This window comes from Phaethon aethereus (assembly GCF_964289735.1).
Source record: "Phaethon aethereus genome assembly, chromosome: 1".
Taxonomy (NCBI): domain Eukaryota; kingdom Metazoa; phylum Chordata; class Aves; order Phaethontiformes; family Phaethontidae; genus Phaethon; species Phaethon aethereus.
Genome location: NC_138575.1, coordinates 70,230,561 through 70,246,326, shown reverse-complemented (window position 1 = coordinate 70,246,326; position 15,766 = coordinate 70,230,561). Strand labels below are relative to the sequence as shown.

Genomic DNA, 15,766 nt, shown 5'->3' with positions numbered 1-15,766 from the left:
TAAAACACAGGTCCAGAAACCATAGTACAGACACAGATTGCCTTCTTTTTATAAATAACACTGCCACCATGACCATAGTTAAGTCCCACTTGAAAATGGAGTCAGTCTAAAGCTGGACGCAGTTCCCAGATACAGCTCACGTTACCAAGCCTCACCTACTGGCTGCAAACTTAATCATCCTAGACCACCGCTGTAGCGGAATAGTTTCTGCTGGCGAGGAAATATTTCAAAGCACGCGTGGTCTCAGTCAGCAGCTGTTCACCCAGGCACGGACGGGGAGATTTAGGGAGGCAACAAAACAGTAGCACCAGAGTTCAAATAATTTTCAGGGCAGCGTGCCACTTATATTCACAGGATTGGGTCATCCTCCTGATACCAATCTCTGCAACAGGTACCCACTCTCAGCTCACTCTAATCCACAGCTTTACATTTATACAGTGCTCTTTATCCAAATATACCACATTTCAAGGAGTTGCAGGTCTATAAAACCACACCCCGTTGTCAACAAGATGGAAAACATTCAAGCGCTCTGCAACTTTACCAGAAGGCTTGTGTGGGCATTTTGGATGAGATTGGCCTGTGTGGACTAGTTTAACTTTGCAACAGTTTGTCTCTGAAAACACTTCACATAACAGGTAGGACTTCCCAAAGCACCCGATCATGATCAAGTTGGAAGATAAATTCTTCAGAGTACTTTTCCAATGATATATGATGGTATGACTATGGAATTGTTCTGAGTTCAAACACATCAGTTCTACTGAAAATGAATCAATATCGCATCCATTACTGACCCTCTAGTGGCACTTAATGGATAGAAACACTGCAAAATATGATAGCTGTTTATCTGGGCTGTGGTTTCAGTTGACCTTAGAGGGAAATGTAATTGAGCGAGCATTCTAGGCAAGTCGTTTGATTTTTCTTTTAGGAAGAAAAATAAAAATCGTATGAGTTATCTACTATAAAGGCTCTCAGTCTTCTCCAGCTTTAAACTGTCTTACCACAATATTAAATCATTACAAAACCCAGCTTTCATTAACAAGCTTTCACTCACTTCCTTTTTTAATTTGCCAAGCGCTACGTGGACTTGAAGGCAAACAAGAAGACAAGCAGGTAAGGCAGAAACCCTGGGCTCGCTGCAAGTTTCAACAGCGCCAGACAAAAGGCAGAGCCGGAGCAGAGGAGCAGCCTGCGAGAGTGCAGCGTAAGCTACTCAGTTACTACGGCGATGAATGAGATATTTATATCTGGGCAGAAACGACAAGGAGCAGAAAGCCGGGATGAGTCAGCCGGCGGGAGCCACAGCCTACGCGCTACAGCAGCAGGTGCGGGCGGGCAGGCCGCAGCGCTCTCCTTGCCGCCGCCCTTCAGGACCTGCCGGCGGAGGGGGGAGGCACCTTCTCTCACACCGCGGGGCCCGGCCCGGCGCCCCGCTCCAGGGCGACGCCCGCCCCGCAGCCGGCCGGGGAGGGACGCGCTGGAGCGGCCCCGGGCGCGGCGGGACGCGTCCTTCAGCCACAGTCACGGCGGTGCCACAAACGGTCGCCGTGGGGGCGTGGCCCCGCCGCGCCCCGCCCCCTCGGGGAAGTTCTGCGGCCACCGACCCCACGGAGAGCGACCGGCTCCCCCCGCCCCTCACAGGCAACGGGGGGGAGGTAGGAGAAGGCGCGCGCTCGGCCGCCGAGCTGCCCAACGGCCGCGCCGTCCTCGTGCCCGCTTCCCCCACCCAACTCCCGGCCGGCGGCGGCGCGAGGGGAAAAGAAATAAATAAACAAATAAATAAATAAATAAACAAGCAGACTGCCCGCCCGCCCCCGCCCCCTTCCTCACCTGCGAGCGCCGTGGGGCGCAGCGGGGGCGGGGAGGAGGGGGGGGGCGGGCAGGCCGGGCGAGGAGCGGTGCTGCTCCGGGTCGGTCCGCCGGGGGTGGCGGGCGCGCGCGCGCGAGGCGGTGCGAGCTCTGCCCTAATTTGCCGCCGCCGCCGCCGCCATGATGGAGGGGCGGGGAGGAGGGGACGGCGCTCGGCTGGGGGGGCAGAACGTCACGGCCCGCGCCGAAGGGCGGAGCCCGGCAGGACGCCTCTCCCGCCACGTGACTGCCCGAGGGGCGGGAAGAGGCGAGGCGCCGCGGCCCCGCCTCCCTTCCGCCGCGGTAGCCGCCATGGAGGCGGTGCCGGCCCCGCCCGCGCCCCGGCGCCGGAGCTGCACGGCGAGGGGCAGGCCGGGGAGGAGGGAAAGCCCCCCGCTCCTGGCGCGGCCCTCGTCCGGCTCACGTGATGATAGGTGTGGGTTCAGAGATTCACACTCCCTGGGCTGGAGGAAAGCAAGCAAGCCTGAAGGAAGTTCTGACTGTTTTAATGTCATTCGGATTCTGACTGAAATAATGGTAAAGCGCTCCCACGCTCCAAAATACAAGTTCACTGCCTGCATTGTAACGTAATTGAGATATGAGGGGGGAAAAAAAATACAAAGTTTTACAGTAAACTTTCTCACACTAAAAAAAAAAAAGGCCTAGTAAAAATTAAGGGAATAGAAAAAAGCCAAGAGGAAACATGGGTATGACCAACACCACATTTGACCCTGCTTTGTAAGGAACAGTTCTATTTTTTCCAGTAAATGTAACCTGCAGTGTAGAAATGAAACATTCCTGCCAGCTAGACTAAATAAATACTATTATAGCTTATGAAGACTGCTTTAAATTTTGCCCTGAAGAGAACAATGGAAGCAGCAGCAGCGCTCCTGAAGAATCAACACATCATTTGACAATGGTCCTCAACGCTTCTAGAACACAAAATGACTGAAGGCAACCAGTCATAAAAAGGCTTTGAATCCCCACCGTGTGTTCCTGCAACGAACCACTGGTGCCATACAGAAGTTAATCATAGAAGTCCAACCAACTTGAGGGCCCCATGACAAGACCTCCCTTAGCCATGTCCACCTGACAGCACCCTCCTTCCCCTGCCCCCTGCCCGCTGTTTCCTCTGTCCTTCTGCTTTTCTCTTCCTGCTCCCTAACACTATACCCCACAGCTCAGCTGCGGGTTTAAAAAAAAAAAAAAAGACAGTTTCATCTCTGCCAGTCCAAACCTGGAAAAACTGTGGGATTTTATAAATAGTATTTCACAGCTTTATACAATTGACAGCTGAAAGTGACCTTGAGATACCAAAGCTTCCTATGACAGGGAGCCCAAGGCATTGCCAAGAAGCAATCTACTCTACAGCCTCACAAGCAAGCTGCTCTCTGCCACAAGGTAAACACGTTACAACGTTTCTTGGAAGCAGCTCAGCTCTTTTCGTAACTGAACGCGGTATTGCCACCAACGCCTTGAAAACACGACACGCAAGGGGAAAGATTACATCCCCGCTCCTGCGCGCAACGCCCACGAACTCTTAGGCCGAGCTCTGACGCCCGAGCCTGTCGTGTTGCCCCCCGCAAGGCTCACCACCCACGGGCGGACTGGGTGGACCCGGCTGCCGCCGCTGCTACCGGAGGCAGGCGCGAAGGAAGCCAGCCACCCCCTCCCGTCATGAAGCGCGCTAAAGACAAGACCCGCTATCCCCCACAAGATGGCAGGTTGTCGCACGGAAGCACCCGGCCCCGTGACGTCAGCCAGAACGCATGTTTCTATTGGTCCGAAGGAGCAGGTAGGCGGGGCGGCGTGACACAGCGGCAGCAGCACCAGCTGTGACCCGAACCGGATTTGATTCCACTCGCGGTCGCCAACGGCCCCAGCCGCCTTCCCTCGAACCCTGCCGCCACTGCCAACGCCGCTGCCGCCATGGCGCTCAGCGATGCCGACGTCCAGAAGCAGGTAGGGCCGTGGACCCAGCCCGCACGCGAGCCTGCGGCCGCCGCTGGAGCTGCCTCGTCCACGCTGCGCTCGGCCCGGCCGGGGCCGGGGCCCTCGGGGAGCTGACAAGGACGGCGCCAGCGTGAGGAGAGAGGCACCGAGGGCTGGGCCGGGGCGGTGGAGGCAGCTTCCTTGCTCTTAGGCCGTGATAGGTCTGGGTCTCAGGTGTGCCTGAGCTGAAGGGCCATGCGGCTGGTGAAAGGCCAGTGGGAGTGGGAGGGAATAGTGACAGCTTTGAACTCTGTAACAGCAGAGGCTGCGGCTGATTCACGTCTTAGTTGTGGAATAGGGTCTCCTGCTCTGCGGGTACTCTCCTGTGAAAGCAAGGGTTGGTGAAGGGGAAAGATCTTCCCCGGGAATCCTAGTGAGAAAGAGAAGTCTCTGAAGAAAGTGAATTTTTCCCTGGCAGGATTGATTTGCCACCCATTGGGGAACTTTGTTGAAGCATTTTGATGACATACTATGCCAGATTATAATGAAAGAGATCATGAGGAGCCTTTATGCTCTCTGCAGTGTTTAATTGCACTTTAAGGCAGATAAATACATTGCATTAGATACATACTGTTTTTTCAGATGTTGCTCTCTAAGCACTTTCCATCTCTTTTTTTTTTTTTTCTTATAGCTATACTACATCTAATTAGCTGTAACTTAGCGTTTGGGTAGGCTATTCAGCATTCTTAAATACCTTTTTCACTTTTATATCCTAAACAGAGTAGTACAACCCAGGCTTCTTGTGCAATGGAAACTTAACAACCCTGAAGGCTGACTGTGGACACTTCTTCCTGAGGCAGGACACTTTGTCCTTATTGACAGTAAACTCTGCCCTTGCCTAAAAAAAGCTGCTTTCAGCTGGGTTGAAAATGGCGTGCTGTGTTAAAGAGCGCACGGATCCAGTCAGTACTGGTCCGTGGAGTTCCATACAGGTGATGGGCAGATCAGCCAAGTTCCTTTTGTCCTTTGCATCGTAAGTGCTTTGTGTCTCACTTTCTCATTCAGTAAACATAGTCTCTTGGCAAGGAAGCATCACATTGAAAGTAAAATCAGTAGGTTGTCTGTCTGCAAAAGAGGAATTTTAACACTACATTCTCTTGCCTTTTATCTGCAAAGCTTGTTTGTTTTTTCCTGCCTCTTCCATGAAGATCATAAAAATAAAACCAACATTGGGGTGGTCTGGCTGAGCCACCATGGACCTGAACTTCGAAGGTTAGTTCAGGATCTGTTGATATACTAAACATGTAATGCTAACAGCATTTCACATCTGCAACTTTCCTGTTGTCGTTTTTACACTCCTGAGCCTAGGGTGATACTGTTAACTGGAAAAGAGAATGCTGCTGATGGCATGACAATTCTGCATGTGTATAAATGCGGTATGTACTTGCCAACAGGTCCTCTGAAGTACTTGCCATGGCGCTTTCAATAATTTTCACTTTGAAAATAATCTCTAATTAAGAATTTTTCTCATTGATAGACTTGCTTTATTCTGTCAAAGGTGTTTAGTAGATTGTTCCATCTAATCTGGCTAGTCACTTCTAGCTAAAGCCAGTCTAACATCTAAAACTTCTCATGGAAATGATAAACGCACTACTACAGATGGGAAAAACCCTCTCTTCCTTTCTGCAGGAAATACTACTGTGGTAAATTAAAGTTAATCTCTTATTTAAAAATACATATTTTTGTCAGTGTTATTGAAACTAGTCCTATTTATAGATGTAAAAGTCTCACTTAGGATCTCTTTTGCATTTCTATGAAAAGCAAAGAGGGATTTCAGTACAAAAAATTTTGAAGGAAATAACGCTGTTCATAATAACTAGGGGAAATGGATGCCATATCAGCTTGCTTCCATCTTATTCTTCTTTGCTGTGCAGAGAACATTTCATGAACACGCAGAACTGTTTAAAGTATTTTTCCAAAATTCAGAAACCAAACCAAACTGGAAGAAGTGACTCAGTAATGTAAGGGTCACTGCTGCTATACAAAAGTTCTTGGTCTCCTTCAACAATAGGCTGTTCGGCAAAATTATTTCTGTATTTTATATGCCTCTCTTGCCCTTTCTGAAGTGCAGGTAGACCTAAGGCTTGGTTTAACCAGTCATCTAATCACGTGAGCAGAGTAGGAAACTGCCACTGTAGGTGGATGTGCACTTGGAACCATTGCAAACTGGAATTAAAAGAAAAATTGCTGATTTGATGTTGAGGATGTGGATATTATTGTTCACTTCTTCCACTGCACATGCTTAAAATCTTCCACTTGTCTGTTCACTTCTGTTTTTTCATCTATATGGGCATAGTACTGTTCTGCACATTGGCTCATTTTCCATGTTTGCACCTTTCTTATCTCTTTAAAATATTTTAACATGAGATTATATAAATAGAATCTTTCGTGCAAGTTTATTCAGACCAGATTATCTGCAAAATGTGTCTCATCACTAGTGCAAATGCAAGCAAAAAGTCAGTAGGTTTTTATGGTCCGCTCAAGTATATGGTCCACTCTGTCTGCCCTTAGAAATGGCTATATCTGTTCAAAGTTGCAGTTTGGTTTGTCATGAGTCCTTACAGTCTGCCCCAAATGTGAACCTAAACTTAGGCCTGGTCACAGAAAGGCATGAAGAATAAGCAGAACTCAGTATAATTGTTTTCCTTGTCTTTAAGCTATTGGACCTGTGCTTTATAGTGTTTTGAGATGGTTTCAAAAAGGTTCTTGAAGTAGAATCTGTTAGTGCATACCAGGCTGTAAAGCAGCATGTGATATATTTGATGTAGTCTTGATCAGCTAGCGCTGCTATCTCTGTTTCCTTCCCCAGCTCCTCCAAACTAATATGCAACTACTTTTTATAAGGTCCTTTTGACTTGGACCATATAGCGGCATTTTTTAATGACCTTGTAGGTCTTTACAGAATTTGTTACATTTTTTCAAGAAAGATTTCTCAGGTGTGCGAATGAACTTCTGGTTGTACAGATCTGACCGGAGTGGTCAGTAGCCCTTTGCTTTGCTTCACTGTCATCTAGTGTGGAAGTCCCGTGTTCATTCAAATGCCATCTATGCCTGATGTGGAACAGGGACTCTATGTTAGTGTTCTATGTTTCATATAAATGTTATAACAAACAGGCAACTTTAATTTTACTGTGTAAGGACTTTTTTTTTTTTTTTTAACTTATCCTGGGGGAAAAAAAAATTGTTCTCACTAGTGAAGAATGAAAATACCCTGCCTTACAAATTTATTTATACAAATTTACTGTTGGGTTGGGGTTGGGTTTTTTTGGTATAGTTGCATATCTAAAGTACATTCTTCTAATGACAGCCTGTAAAACAGCATTATATAGAATTATTTGGAAAAAAAAAATTTTCTTGTAGTCTGCCCTAAGGTGAACTGACTCTTTGACCTGTATGCTCAAATTAATTTCCATGAAAAACAACATTATACGAATTAGTAAATGGATATGGAGGGGCATACTGCACAAATGAGGAATATATACATACTTCCTCTCATCAAAGTCCTTTCCGACAGAAAATATTTTCTTTTCTCTCTCTTGTTACAGATCAAGCATATGATGGCTTTCATTGAGCAGGAAGCCAATGAAAAGGCTGAAGAAATAGATGCAAAGGTAAAAATGGAGGTTCAACGTCAGTAAGTGCAAAAGGAAAGCGACATCTGACATTCTGTTTTGATAGTTGCAGTCAGAGCAAGCTTAGAACACTTCTGCAAACTACAGCTTACTTCACATTTAGTTACTGCACAGCAAAAAATGATGCTACCAAATTAAGTTAATATTTGTTAGCTTTTGACAAATCAAAACAAGTCGGAGCTATTTTTGGTGAAAGTTTTCATAGTGGTTCTTAAATATAAATTTATTCATATGCAAGTTCATTCATTTTTTTTTAAGCAGTCAGGAGAGCCGAGTGGCAATGTGAATAGGCTGGATTAAGTGGAACACCTTCCCCCATCTCCTAGACATAATTTGACATCACTGAGGATTAAAGGAGTTCTCTGCATAATTATGAATTCTGCTAAGGTTTGTCATAACAAGCTATTTACCAGAAGGTTTATTTTTAATTTTTGCTTGACTTCCATAGTGTGTCAGGCAGAGACATTAGTAGTAAAAAAAAAAAAAAGTAAAAAGTAGCAATAATACTAGTAATCTTGCACAAGCATTCATACATGTACCAAAATGATAAAAGATGAAAGTGGTTAAATTATGTTGGTGAAAGTTTGTTTGTAAGCAGGTTCATAACAGTACCTAAACCCGTGTAGCCACCTGCAGACTTAATTCTAGATGTGATTTAGTAGGTATCCTGGGGAACTAAAACATAAATTTACATGTAAGATGTGAGTTGAATTACTTGCAGAATCCTTCACTTAGGTTAAGCTGCAACAGACTGAGTTTAATAGTAACCTGGTGATAGTATATAGATGTTTACTAAGGAAGGATTAATGGTGCCTTACAACCCTAACAATCTGCATTATACCAATACTGAAGTATCTTATTGGTGTTGGACTTGGCATATGTACTACTAATAATATTTAATCTCCCTTAAACATTTAGATCTACACAGATATTTAATCAATACTAACACAGGTATTCCTGATCGTCTGCATATAGAAGTCAGAAGCTGAGATTAGATTCTCAGGTATAAATAGGAAGACTTGCCATGTGTTTTTACATGCTGTCTTGCTAGGCTTTATAAAAAAGTAGTAGCTATACTGTCACTCTCCTTGTGTAAGAATTGCTTAAAGTAATGAAGTTTGTGGACACTGAGGACTAGGTAGCTTGTTTTAGGTAGAATCTCTTGTAGTCAGAAAAGAGACCAATTCTGCAAAACCAAACCAGACCCGCAGCTCAGATAAAATGAGTTTTGCTCAACAGTATATAATACATACATTTGGTAGTTTTGCACCTAAGGAATAAATACTGCAAGGAAGCACATGTCAGTCAATTGATATAATAAGCTGTATCTTAGTTAGCAAGGTTCTAGTTCAGTAGAACACATCCTGAACTCCCTTTGACTTGAGTACTAGTTGAAATGTTTTGTTTATATGGAACCATAAATTGTATCATCCTAGCTTATTTATGAATGTGCTCTGAAAGCATGGCTGTTTCATTTTGATTCTGTGTTTTTCAGCCCATGGAATCAATGTCCACTTCAGTTATTTAATTTTTACTATAGGCAGAAGAAGAATTCAACATTGAGAAGGGTCGCCTTGTTCAGACACAGAGGCTGAAAATCATGGAGTATTATGAAAAGAAGGAGAAACAAATTGAACAGCAAAAGAAAATGTAAGTTTCTTACGTTAGATGGCTGCCTTCAGAGCCTGAGCTCTGCCATTTTATTGCTAATTTTATACAGAACTGTTTTTCCCTGGCAAATAGGCAAATTGTATGCAATATATTTAGTTCTAAAGTTTCTGAGTTTCTAGTTTTCCTGGGGAGAAATTATCAAAGGTGAGCTACAATAATATAACTGTTAGTAAGTGTGGTGAAAGAATCTTCCATATACCTTGATGTAGTTAATGTCTAGAACTCTACCCTGGTCTATTACTCTGGGACAAATGTTCATGTCAGATTTAGTTTTGGTGGGTCTTTACTGATGGGCGGGGTTCTGCATTGTAATCATTTGTGCAAGTTCATAAACATTCAAACAGGTAAACGGCTTTGTTATTAAACGCTGTATCGTTATCTGTAAATGTAAAGTATACAGTTAAATGTTGCAGCTCTTCTGTCAAAGTCTGATGGATTGATTCAACTTTATCATGCAACTTGCAGTCAGATGTCCAACCTCATGAATCAGGCAAGGCTGAAGGTCCTCAAGGCAAGGGATGACCTTATTGCAGTGAGTATCTCTGTAGTAAAGACACAGAGGTTCTGTTCCTACCATTAGGTAGGAAATGTTAGGAAATGTTCTTAACCATTCTCTAAAGGAAAAACATGATTTGTGATTGAGTGGCACTTGCTTCAACATACAAGAAACCAGCTTTCCCAGCTGCTCTGAAAAGTCATTAAGGATTTAGTCTGGCTTCAGTAGTCTGCTTTTGCTTATTTTTGTCGTTTCTATTACCTGCTTTTTTAGGGATGTACAGTTCTCTACCAGGAGCATTGCAGGCAGCAGTTTTATCTATAATTTGGACAATAGCTTACTTCTTTAAAGAGCAGGCACCCTTTCTTGCACGGATGGTAGAACTTTGAAGTTCTGCTTGCCTGAAGCGACATTTATGCATTAGATCTGGCACGGCTTAAGCAAGTAGGCTTAAAATGGCACTGACTGGGTTTTTCTGTCTCCTTTAGTGGCCCCTAATACATGAAAAGGTTTGCTTCTTGTTCTAGTAGGTGACCAGTCTGTGTGTTGACATATAGGGCGAGTGATCATTTATCAGAAGCAGGCTACATTTAGACTTAGTTCAGGCTTACTATGTTTAACTTACACCACGCGGAGTGTATTCTGATTCTGCTCACTGTACAGCTTGCAGGTTTTCTATTGTCTCTTACCCCGTCTCAGAAACAGTTTGAGTGTTCATACTCTGCTAGATGGTGCTGTTGAGCTATTGGAAAAGCTGCAAGACCTGTAGAAGTCAAAAATAAAAAATTGGGTAATGTTGTTCATGTTGATGCTACTATGAAAAAGGGGAGTTAGCAGAAGAAAATCACCAGTTTATTGATTCTTTAAACCTAGTTTCAAACTTGAGATTGTGTTCACAGAGAGGAGGAAGGTGGGTGGCTGAAGAGCTAACTATTGTGATAGTCTCTGCTGGGTAATCTCTTCCTCATTTATCATCTGACTCAACCTCATGCTTCTGAGTAATGCGTAACACTCTTCCTCATTTTAAAAGAGCTCAAGTCACATGCTGCTAGCTCTTTCTTCCTTTATCAGATCTTTGGCCTCTTTCCTAAACAAGAGAGATGAGCAGTTCCAGAAATGCTATGTTACTGTAGGGTGGACAATATAACTAGATTTGACCATGATACTGCATTGTGATAGTGTTATATCCTAGTACTGATTGTGTTAACGTGCACTGTTCTTTTAAATGCTATGAGGCAAGACAGTAAAGATAGGTTTATACCAAATCATACAGTTTTTTTATCTGAAGTAATTATGACGGTTCAGTTCTAGGATCTGTGTTTGAATTGACTCAAACTTCTTAAAAGTTCAATCTCATGTGATACTGATTTGCTGGATAAAGATAATAAAACCAACTACTTCAAATTAAAAATAGGCTCTTACTTTTAAATTTTGACTTGCATTTACTTACAATTAAATTATACCTAACCTGAATATTGTTTGATAAAAAGATAAATTAGATTTCTTTGCTCAACTACAAAGCTGAAAAAATTAGTTATTCAGACAGCTTTACTAGCTTACATTAGGCAATGATTTACAAAATATTTTAGTTTGTTTGCCTGAATTAATATTATAAATACTATCCTTTTACTACTGAGGTCTCCCTTTTTCATGAAAAAGGAATTCTTGTCAGGTTATAATGGGTTCAGATCAGGGCAGGGAGAATGGAACAGTTTGGAAAGGATATTGTGCCATGTACAGAGATGAAGGTCTAGCTTGGATGAACACCAGCTGGAGTGTACGTTTACGTGTTGGCAGGGTGTGATAGCTATGATAGGAGTACAGAAAGTTGGTAGGCATGAAACCAAATGCCAAACAGATGGGCTGTGCAGATCTGATTTCTTCTGAATGTAGGATTTGCTGAATGAGGCCAAGCAGAGACTTGCCAAGGTGGTGAAGGATACTGCCAGGTACCAGACACTGCTGGATGGACTAGTTCTACAGGTAAATATTTGAATTGTAACAAATAGATGATCACAACCTCATCCTCCTAGGTGTCTGTCTTCAAATGTAACCCACTGGAGGTTACAATTGTTTTGGAGTCTAGATCAAATGTGACTGGGTGATCTTTTGAGTTTTAAACATCACTTCTGCTATGTCTTTCAAACTTGGATTCTGAGCAGACACGTCTGCAGCTTATTTTGAGGTGTAAAACCTGGTATACCAAGCAGCAGTTCCATTATAAGAATAATTGCAGGTGCGTGCACGTACATTGTAACATGCATGCTTGAAGCTTCTGTAGTAAATAGTTGGATCAAATGCACCTTTGGCAAAAGCTGTTTCTCCAAACCTGTAAGTTGATAGTTACCCGCTTTTAAAATCTTTTCGGCATTTGAGACTTAAGTCCTGGCTTTGACAAGTTTACTGTAGTGTGGCATGCATCTGTGACAGACGTACAAGCAGAAGTCAAAGCTTTGCTTAGCTAGAACATTACCCCCAAGCCCCAGAAATTAACTGCCAAAAATGCAATAAGCATTGGCCAGGTTCAATTGTGCGGCCACTAGTGCCACCTTCTGCTGTGAACGGGTCCTTTTGCTATAAACTCTCACAGAAGCCGGCCACAAGCACTCCTGTCCACAGTTGGACGGCAGAGTTTTCTTAACAGTGTTTCCTACCAGCTTGTGCTTCCGATTCAGTGCTGTTTCTTTGTCACACCTAGGTCTGGTATTGCTGTACATCAAACAAACATGTCTCACTCCTGCAAGCTGGCCACATCTGTCTTGGCTCATTATATTTGATCCAGTGAGGGATCTGTACTCATCAGTACTCACAGTTGGACTAGATGATTATTGTAGGTCCCTTCCAACTGGAACTAAGTCTGTTCTGTTCTATTCTATTCTCACGTATTACTGTAGGAACTGCAAGGCAGGAGTTACTAGAACAGGCATCTGAAACCACTGCCTGTCTTCTCCAAGAGCTGTACAGGAGAATGTCAGCTTGGCTGCATGCTCAGTCTACTTAGACAGGAATGATCCTTACATACGTATACATTGTCTGGGCAACTCAATCCTATGATACATAGGCTTGATTGCTCTTGAGTTCCAAACTTGAAGCTAACAAAGAAACACTTAATCCATAGTTGCAGGCTCTTTCCCAGATACTGGTGATGTCCTCTCAGAATATCTGCATGAGATGAACTTGTGAGCAAAGTACTAAAGAATCGAGGCTAATATTGTCAGGTTTTGGTTTTCAAACTGATCAGCTCCATTCCTTTCTTGGGCTTAAATAATTTTAAGACAATTAAAATGTTGACTTTCTGATACTGTAATGGTTATCTTGTGCAGGGATTCTACCAGCTGCTTGAGCCCAGAATAGTTGTTCGGTGCAGGAAACAGGATCTCCCTATGGTTAAGGTAAGGCACCTAGAATAGTTTGACAGTATCCTGCTCACAAAGACTGGGACCTGACTGCGAATATTTGCTGGTCAGATCCCATCTGTATGACATGAAAACAAGCTTTGCTTGCTGCACTTCTGCTGCCAATTCAATGCAAGAGAACAAGCATGCTTTTTAAGTTGGGGATCATTTGCTTGCTTGGATATTACCTAGGAAACTTCAGACATTGCTACAATATTAAAAATAATAATTGGATTTGGCTCAAAAGCCATACTGAAATACATTTGCTTAATTTAAAAAAAAAAAAAAGCCCTCAATCCCTTAATTTTGTTATTATAAATGATTGAGTGACCAAACCCAAGTGGTGCGCTAGCATTGGTCAATGCTAATTGAAGGTTTATTTTGTATCCTAGACTGCTGTACAGAAGAGCATTCCCATCTACAAAAATGCCACAAAAAGGGATGTGGATGTTCACATTGATCAAGACAACTTCCTGCCAGAGGAAATGTAAGGAGAATGGGAGTCTTTTATACAGAGAACTAACTTAATGCAACTTTTCAAGCCACCGCTCCTGCCAGAACAGTCTCGGAAAATTATGTAGGGAATATCCCCACAGTGTGTCTGCTGCTGTTCTAGTGGAATTTGGCACTTCTTTGTGTTAATCAAGCACAGACTCTGTGGTTTCCTCCAGACAAGCACTGTCTCAATCAAAAATGTCAATGAAAGTTTTGTGTAACCTTCAGCCTGATTCACAGTACCAAAGCAGAGAATAACTGTAGGTGGAAACTTAACTAACTGTTGATCTTTTAAAGAGAGAGAATATGGATGTAGCCATGCTTTCTATCTCAAGATGAAGCAAACTGAATCATAAGGTGCTGCAGAATAATCACTTGATGGGGTTTGTGTCTGCTATGTCTGCAAGGCTCTATTTCCATATAGTATGATAAAGAACATGGCACAAAGCTGTATATTCTGATTGTCAGCGATTGTTATGTGTGGGCTAGCAAACAACACTTTTAGCATTTTTCTTCACTTCTGGAAAGCTGGAAGCTGTCTATTAATAACAAAATACGGAGTCTGAAGCTGTTTTGAAGTGAAAAATTCCTTATCTCTGCTTGCATTTAGATCGTGCTAATGAAGACCCTTGTATGTAGCTGTGGTCTCTGATAACCCCAAAGATGCTTTGCACTCTGCTTCACTGGATCACTTTGTGCTGATTCCTATTAAGACGTGATCAAAAAAAGTTTGCTTTTTAAAAAATAAAAATCTTACCTATGTATCTGACTTGCCTATAAGCACTGATGTGGGATAATCTCTCTGCCACATTCTGACTTTGAGATGTACCATGGATTTCATAGATTTTTTTTTTTTTTTTTTCTTCCCCTTTCTAGTGCTGGAGGTGTTGAAATCTATAACAGTGATGGCAAAATTAAGGTTTCCAATACCCTGGAAAGTCGGCTGGACCTTGTAGCTCAGCAGGTGAGTTTCTCTAACAGCCAAGGTGAACAAGGTATAATTTGTTTTGTCTTGCAGTTAAATTCTAGTGTTTCCAATGTGTTAATTGTCACAATAGTGTGTGGGATCAGGTTTCATCGTGGATGACAAGTAAGAAGTTACTTTTGAATGGAAAGAAGGAAATGACCTACTGTTCTGCTTCTCTACAACAAACATGGCTTTTCCCATAATGATGCCTTTTGAATTAAGCATGAGCATATAACTCTAGAAATTAGGATACTGAAAGACTTGTTATGACTACACTGTAGTCAGATGTTGAAATGCTGAGACTAACTTGAATTACTGAAGCTAGCTTGAGTACTAGAAACTTTGTCTTGAGACCTGTTATACCCTAGTGGAAGAAACTAGCTCTGGCATCTCCTTCTTATGCTGCAGCATAGGCAATCCTTTAAGTCTATAGAGTAGCTGGCAATGTATGATCAGGTAAAGGCTTCAGAAAACTCAAATGAACTGACCTCTTAATTTTGAAGCTTAGCTTAGCTAGCACACAGTGCCTGCAATGAGGAATGTAGAGCAATTGTATTGCCCATTGCATGTAACTGATGTACTCTTTCTCAACAGATGATGCCAGAAATCAGAGTGGCTCTCTTTGGTGCTAATGCCAACAGGAAGTTTTTGGACTAAACCTCTATGAAAGAAGGTGGGATCTGTTCCACTGCCATACTGAAGAGGATGCAAAAGCATCTGCTAATTTAAAATCTTGAAATATAACATTACCTTGTCATCCAATATCTGTTCTTCAATGGAATAATTTTGCATACCTGCTGTGCTTAGCCTCTCTACTTGTGGTTAGAATGTATTGCTTGAAGGATGTGAAGACATACATATTCATCCAAGCAGTGACACTAGAAAATGGAGGCATTTGGGCTCTTGGTTTTCCTTGCACTATTGTGGCTCTGTAAGGACAAGTGGTCCATTTAGGGTCACTCTCTTTGCTTTGGCCACATCTCTTTCAAGTTGTCTAATCTGTGAAGTAAATTACTATGCTGCCGATGGGAAATTCCTTTTCAGTTAAAGTCTTCAGTGTTATAGAGGGCATGCATCCCTTCCCAGGGTTAGTAGTTTAATTCATCTTACTTGGTCAGGCATTATTCTGTTCTGTATATGTGATTAAAACAAAAAAAAAAAAAGCCTGAGCCTGTAAAACTTTATTTATTAAAATAAAAATGCGTGTGTGTATGGAGTTCTTTGTAGCTTCTCTCTGGGGGATTGGCAGCAACCTTTGAAAAGTTGTCTTGTG

The 15,766-nt window shown here is 42.8% G+C and overlaps 1 protein-coding gene across 3 annotated transcripts; it reads left to right on the top strand.

Moving 5' to 3' along the window:
- Positions 1-3,774: 3,774 nt before the first annotated feature.
- ATP6V1E1 (ATPase H+ transporting V1 subunit E1) lies at positions 3,775-15,150 on the top strand (the record flags this gene model as incomplete). Of its 3 annotated transcripts, XM_082006369.1 has the most annotated exons (9): positions 3,775-3,807; positions 7,383-7,448; positions 9,010-9,119; positions 9,606-9,672; positions 11,530-11,619; positions 12,960-13,028; positions 13,424-13,518; positions 14,403-14,490; positions 15,088-15,150. In XM_082006369.1, the coding sequence occupies 9 exons, from the start codon at positions 3,775-3,777 to the stop codon at positions 15,148-15,150; spliced, it is 681 nt and encodes a 226-aa protein (XP_081862495.1). The 3 variants fall into 3 exon arrangements, with proteins under 3 accessions (XP_081862495.1, XP_081862496.1, XP_081862497.1); XM_082006370.1 differs by lacking the exon at positions 7,383-7,448; XM_082006371.1 differs by lacking the exon at positions 11,530-11,619.
- Positions 15,151-15,766: the final 616 nt, after the last annotated feature.